We start from the raw sequence: 7,511 nt of genomic DNA, 5'->3' as shown, positions 1-7,511 counted from the left end.
AAAATATCACATATAGTAAAGTTTTATGCTCATTTAGCTCATTGGATATTCAGTATTATTTAACATTTTCTTTATTCGTTTATTGTGATTTATAAATAATTGGAACTTGGAAGTGCCAAGTGGTTGCTAATTGCTACTCGCTAATCAGTAATCAGTACTTACTATTTGTTAGTTGCTAAAACTAGGAACTTGTTTTAGGTGGTCTTTTTTATTTAGCCATTAGTAATCCTACCTATCAACATTCAACTTTTTTTCTTCTGATTTCGTGCACTGTGGTAAGTACTAAGTGTACAAGATGGAAATTTCTCATTTTTTTTTTTTTTTTTTTTATCTAAGATGTGTTTTCTCTAAAAATATATTATTTATAGATAGTTAAAAATCTTTTTGTTAGTTACGCATTAACCTATTGTTTTGGTTCTGATTATATATTTAGACGTAAACATAGAAGTTTCTAATCATGGAATCAGATAAATCAACTTTTCAACCTATAGACTTAGTGGGCAAAGTTATTATTAAAGTATGTCTACTTATACAAATTTAGTCAACTCCAAGTATGACAAAAAACAATTTTATTTTCTTAGGTTCAATTAGGCGATGACATAAGAAAAGTATTAATTCACAATGAGTCTATTACATATGATGAATTATTATTAATGATGCAGCGAATATTTAATGGAAAATTAACAGCTAATGATGATCTCACTATAAAATACAAAGATGAAGGTAAGATAATTTTTTTATCATATTAGGTATGTATTTTAAAATTTATTTTTATTTTTATTTGAAATAAACAATTTATTTACAAAATGCACAGTAAGCTTATATAGTAAAGGTGACATGAAGGGTTTGATTAAGTAGTCGCCCATTAGTGACACTTAGCTTGATTCATTTTTTTCTTTTTCAAATATGTATAATATTTTATTTCTGTTAGGGGTATGGGTTTATTTGTAATAGGCCACGACACCGTTTTCTTTTTGACCTACGATGAGGATTTCCTGGTAGTGTTTGGATGGATAAATTATTTATGAGAGGATTTTGATGGTTATGAAGTTGTTTATGGAAGCACATATAAAAGAAGCGTGCTTCCTCATTGACAGTTTCATATTAAGATTTTTATGTAGCATTAGGTTGGAGATAAATGGTGGAGAGTCAGAGAGACGTTGAAGTGCTATATTTTGAAATGCTTGAATTTTATTTATATTGGATTTTTTTTGTTGAGTCCCAGAACTGTAGTCCATAAGTTTAAATAGGCTTGAGGAGAGTTTTATATATTTGTACTTTGGTTTTAAAACTGGCGCTGAAATTTGTTGATAACATAGGCTTGAGCATACCCAGGCAGGCATTAAACAAGGTTTATAGATTATACTGGTTGCCTCATAGTCATGTAAACAAAGCAATCCCCCCGCAGCGTCTTATTACGCATGACATCATTATTAGCAGGGCTCGGGACTTATACCACTTAAAATCTTAAAAATAAGTGCTTAAAAAGTACTTAAAAACATCATTATAAGCACTCAAATAAGCATTTAAAAAACTTATATTTGATCAAAAATATTTAATAAAAAAAACTTTCTTTTTACACAATAAAGTAGAAACTAGACATAATTTGTGTATTTTCTTGTTTATATACTTACTGTTTATATATATATTGACTGATTTTTTTTTCGTTTAATTTCAAACTGTGCTAAAAATAATATAATTAAAGACTACAAAAAATATTGAAACAAAATGATTAGGAAAAATTTCTAACTAAAAAATCAAAAAAAAAAAAAATATTTATATTATAAAAAAATCAAACTTACTTTCGAGACATTTTGCCTTATTGTTTATAGATTTTCTGAAAAAACCATTAAAAGTAGAAAAATTGGTCAAAAAAGCTAAAAAAAACCACTTTCAAATTTCATAATAGAATGTGTTTTAACATGACATACACTTTCATAGAACTCTGCTACATTTTAATTCAATCCATAAAAATAAGCAAATACTTTTAAGTCATGAGCCCTGGTTATTAGTGTACCTAACTATAATTTTTAATCATATATTAAAATATTTTCTGTTTAAGAAAGTAGAAACCTATAGAATTATGTATATGTTACGCCGAATTCATGAAATTGCCGATTTCATGAAATCGGCAGAAAAATTGCCGATTTCGTGAAATCAGCAACGTTGTCGCCGAATACGTGAAATCGGCAATTTGGCTACCAAATTCACGTAATCGGCAAATTTTGATTGCCGATTTCGTGAATTAGGCAGACTTTTTTCTGCCGATTGCATGAATTCGGTAACATATTATTATGACATAATTACCAATAGTGGATTATAAATAAACAATAATTGCACGCGTGCTGATCGGCAATACCACGCCGTAATCTTTATTACCTATGATGATAGATGCTATGATACGTACAAGCATTTTATCTTGGTCATTGAGGTCTTTTTATTGCACGTACATGTCCTAAATCATGGAAAAAATAAAAAACTTAGGGTGGGGCTGGAGACACATTTCCCCAGCCCCACCAATATCATTGAAATCATATTTTCAAAATTTTCTTGAACCATCATTTAGCAGCCAATTAGCGACGTTTGTTAGGTGGTAACTGGTATCAATATTTTTTGGTTAAAATAGGATATTATTTATGGAAATTAGTATTTTCTATTTATTTGGAATTTTTTAATCAATAAAGAATATTATTTTTTATGAATATAAACTAATAATATTACATTTAATATTCAATAACTTAACAAGATTTGTTAACTTAACTTTTTTAACTTTTAAACTATTTTTTATATACATATAATATTTATTATTACAATTTGATTTTATTATATTTCTGGCGTTTTATACATTTATTTAAATTAAATTATGTTTTATAATTTTTTAAGGAGGGTCTTGCCGATTTCACGTATTCGGTGACAACGTTGCTGATTTCATGAAATCGGCGTAACATATATATTCAAAGAATACTATTCATAATATTATACTCAATACAATTTACAAATAAAGTGTCGACTGATTATAAACAATTGTAATTATTACTAAATGTGTAAAACTACTAAAACTTTAAACCCAATATTAAAATATGATACTTTAAATTCATTGTATTATCAATCCGCATACTAATATAAACTAATTTTTAAAGTTTTCAGTTTTCTCATGAATGAAAAATATATTCCAATTCATAATCATAGTCAGAATCAATAATATTATTATTTATTAGAAATATATTCTAATAAATAATAAATTAATAAGTAATTGTACTGTACAATTGGTATTGTTTTATAGGTGCTTCTAAAAATTTAATGTTTTAATACACATATAATATAATAAATATTTTAAAATAGTTTATTAACATTAACATTTTTTGTTTTTATACATATTTGCAAGATAATTCATTAGATACATTTAATTTCATAGTTTAATATATTATTATACAATTTTTGTGGTTTGTAGACATGGTATATGATGCTTATAATAATAAATGTAATTAATAAATAACAAAAGTCGCAAAAACGAATGAGAAAAAATACAAATAAAAAGAAAACAAATTGCAAAACTCGCAAAAACGCACGTGTAAACCTTGTAAACAATTGGAAAGTCTTCTACAGATGACGTCACGGTCCGATTTCTCCCACTCCCATTTTTTCAGATTTTTGATATGAGGCAACCTTATAATCTATAAATCTTGGGCATTAAGTGTCAATCTTTTGTACGGATATGGTTGCTTCAAGACAGTCGTTTATCTAGGTAGAGTCCTAAGTACCTAACTGTATTGGATATGGTAATCTGGATGTTATTAAGAGCAACGGTAGGGCAGATACTCTGTTTAAGTATAAACATTGTGTGGATCGACTTATTTTGGTTAATTTTTATTTGTCATTTGATCAGGGACGGACTTACCATTTTTCCGCCCCTAGGCATTACAACACTGTTATATTATATAAATAAAAGTAGAAATATACTAAAAAATCGCGGCGTCCCCAAAAGGTGTTGTTCCCTAGGCACGTGCCTAGGTTTCCTATGCGTTAATTCGCCCCTGCATTTGATATACCATTTGGACACGAGGTTAAGATGATTTTGAAGATTAGATGGAGCATTTTCAATTATGGACAAAATAACTTTGTCCTCAGCATAGTCTGCCACTATAGTTTGCTGCATTGTAGGCTGGTACTTAAAAATGTAAACTAATAAGGTTAATTAGTTAAAATACAATTATTTGAATATTAGGCATAACTATTTTATTTTCTGTTAATTTTTAGATGGAGATTTAGTAACTGTATTTGATAGTCAAGACTTATCATTTGCTTTACAAACAAGTAGGGTCTTAAAATTGCAAGTATTTATGAATAATTTGAATTATCAAGAACGACTGAAATCAAAACTTAATGCTGATGAACTTAAAAAACAACTGCGAGAAATAAGAGATGCTGTCACATGGTTATTAGATACAATTGAAGTTACCAATGAAGGAAACAATAATAATATGTCAAATTCTATACGTAATAATTCTATAATAATAAAATACTAGATTAGTGTTTGTTGAGCAATATATTAATTTACTAATTATTTTATTAGAACAAGAACCAGTAAATATTGCATCACCAGAAATACCAACAGATAATGGAGTTACTAAAGAATTTGATCCATTACGTAATTCTAAAGAAGAATGTTCAAAAACTCCTCAAACTCCACAACCAGTTAAATGTAAGTATAGCTACCAAATTCATTGTAATTTATTTTAAGAGGACATCGAACCCGCGTGTGTTGTCTACGTACAACATAAACAAAATGCATTAACGCAATCTGAGTAGAACTCGCTCAATTTTGGTTCTAGAGTAAATATGTCTATTATAAAATTAAAATATAACAATATTTTTTGGAAGGTAAGACGCTAAGTTTTTTTCATTATTCCCAATATAACGTTCATTATAATCATTTAGAATTAGCAAAAATTTCAAAAATTTTAAATAACCTTTAACTTTTCAAAATTTTAATTTTTTTAAAAAATTCATCGTTTTGCCCTTCAAAATATTGTCATCTTATAATTCTATAATAGGTATATTTACTCAAGAACCAAAATTGAGTGAGTTCTACTCAGACTGTAAATGTGTTTATCTATGTTGTACGTGTGTAAAATGGAGACAACACATGCAGATGCGATGTCCTCTTAAGCATATAATTAAAAACAAATTAATTATTAGATTAAATTACAGTGGTCGCCGCTTAATGTAATCGCTTTGGTAAGGGACATATATTGATAATATAATCTGATTGATAACACTAAACAAAAGTTGAAAAAAAATATGTAATGTATCAAATTTATTACTATTTAAATTTTAAAGTTTGTGGGTAGATATACAAAATTTAAAATTGTTAAAAAAATGTATTGTTGTCTATTTTTTTTGTATCATTAAAAGATCATTAATAAAATGTTCATGTTTATAATTTAATTCAAAATTTGATTAGTAATGTTGCATTCCTCTTCGTAATACTTGTAGGGCCTCTCTCATTTCAAAAGAACTTAGAGGTTTTTCAGTAGGTATGCGTTTGTGGCTAAAACTCAATTTCTTCAAGTTTATATTTTTGTAATAAAGCATATAAATATCTTCTTCGATAAAATTTGATGTGAAAGGTATATTTTCACCATTTTCAACCAATTTTTAAAATCTAACTATTTCTTCATATTCTTCTTCTTCCTCCTACTCGATACTTTCTGCAAAATCTCCATGTTTTAAACAATTTCTTGTACATAATGTTGATTTTATGACCTCAAACTGATAATATTATGCAACATATTGATTATAGTAAGCGATATAATTTACACATATAAGTATACATCCGGCCCGTACTAATAGTTTTAGATAACATTAACCGTGATTACAATAAGTGACGACCACTGTATATTATAGCTGCACTAAAATTAAAAGTATATAATCATAAGTATAACTATACATATTTTTTTGTTCTGTATAATAGCTGAAGTATCTCAGGATAATTTGGCTGTATCTCAACCTCAAAGACAAACACCGCCAGTTCAACAGCCTCAAATTGTATATAATGGACAATCTCAAGCCAATATGAATCAACACAATCCTTACTCTGGAGGGCAAATCCCACCACCACTAGGTTTGTATTAAATTTATATATTATTGATTTCAGAGTACTTAAAATAATATAATTTACAGGGCCTCAGACTAAATGGGTGAATCCTTATCAGCAACCTGGAATGCGTGCGTCCTATCCAACTGCTCAATACTCTTACCTATATTCGGGACAGATACCAGCATCTGGTTATTCTCAGATAACAGCACAAATGAAGCACCCTACTGGAAATCAACCTGGTCATTCGTTGTATTATCCGACTAATACAACCCCTAATCCTCAATATTCTACTTCTCAGTATCCAGGACAATAATAAAAAGTTACTATAGTAAAAATATCAACTGAATGGACTGATTTACCCATTTGAAATATTTATAAAATATAAATATAGTATTTTATAAGTACATTCAAAACTTGTTTCAAACTTAAAAATAGTTATTGTAAGGACAAAATTGAATGGTGTTGAATGGTTTATTAAAAAGGACAAATGTTTAATTAATATTATGTAGTGTTTTCAATTTAAGAGTTTTTTTTGTAATTACAAAATATTTGTGTTAAAAATTGACATAATAAACATATAAATTAATATTAAGGAATTTCCCTATTTTATGTATAAACAACATTTTTGCACAACTCATTTGCAGATTTTTAAAAATACTGTATTTAAAGAATGATAACCATTTTTCATATTTTTAGTTATTGCATTCCATAATCCTGATGGATGTTCATAAATTATTTATTTTATAAAATTTGATTGATATATAATTTTTCTTTATAATATACTATTTAATATATAATTCACATTTTTATTAACTAAGGTGTTAATTAAATAAAAGTGTGTTGATATATATTTTTTTTTTGAAAGGTGAAATTTCTACTATTATATTTTAATTTCTTCTATTAATTATGTTAACAATTTTATTTTAAAAATTCTGTATACATTTAAAAATATATTGAAAAAGAAATATACATTCACATATTTAATTTGTAATTTATTTGTAAATCACTCATATATATATAATATTGTAATTTTTCTACTTTGAAAAATTAAATAAATATAATTGAATATCGTTTCCTAGAATGGTATTTTTTAATTTTTTTTTAAACTACATTATTTTAAATTCTAAAGAGCAAGGAATATTGTTTTTAAGATGACTGATTTTTAATATCATTTTTTGAAGAAAAATTTTACCTCAATTTGTAACTGAGGGCGAATTTGATGTAGTTAGTAGGTAGTTAAAAAGTTAAAAGTAGTACTTGGCTACTGATTGAGCCATTGAGAAAAACTAACAAGAATAAATTGTTGATATCTGAAAAAAAATATTGCTGATGATTTTTGGATTAATAAATAATATCTATCTAAGGACTCTAAAATCAGTGATCTACAAAAAAAAAACGCATGCCAAGTCAG

General features: G+C 26.9%; 1 protein-coding gene across 1 annotated transcript; it reads left to right on the top strand.

Moving 5' to 3' along the window:
* Window positions 1-7,181, top strand: LOC132922014 (protein TFG-like). Its single transcript, XM_060985313.1, has 7 exons — window positions 1-275; window positions 434-517; window positions 582-723; window positions 4,258-4,497; window positions 4,574-4,702; window positions 5,975-6,124; window positions 6,184-7,181. The coding sequence occupies exons 2-7, from the start codon at window positions 458-460 to the stop codon at window positions 6,411-6,413; spliced, it is 951 nt and encodes a 316-aa protein (XP_060841296.1). The 5' UTR covers window positions 1-275; window positions 434-457; the 3' UTR covers window positions 6,414-7,181.
* Window positions 7,182-7,511: the final 330 nt, after the last annotated feature.

The sequence above is a fragment of the Rhopalosiphum padi genome, chromosome 2, assembly GCF_020882245.1.
Source record: "Rhopalosiphum padi isolate XX-2018 chromosome 2, ASM2088224v1, whole genome shotgun sequence".
Taxonomy (NCBI): Eukaryota; Metazoa; Arthropoda; class Insecta; order Hemiptera; family Aphididae; genus Rhopalosiphum; species Rhopalosiphum padi.
Note: the sequence above shows the minus strand (reverse complement) of the source record. Positions and strands in the feature narration are given on the sequence as shown.

Excerpts from the sequence above, each read along its gene's own strand:
- LOC132922014 (XM_060985313.1), top strand. The coding sequence starts at position 458 with ATGGAATCAGATAAATCAACTTTTCAACCTATAGACTTAGTGGGCAAA. Across the intron at positions 4,703-5,974 it reads AACTCCACAACCAGTTAAAT|CTGAAGTATCTCAGGATAAT; the intron begins GTAAGTATAGCT and ends TCTGTATAATAG. Across the intron at positions 6,125-6,183 it reads GCAAATCCCACCACCACTAG|GGCCTCAGACTAAATGGGTG; the intron begins GTTTGTATTAAA and ends TATAATTTACAG.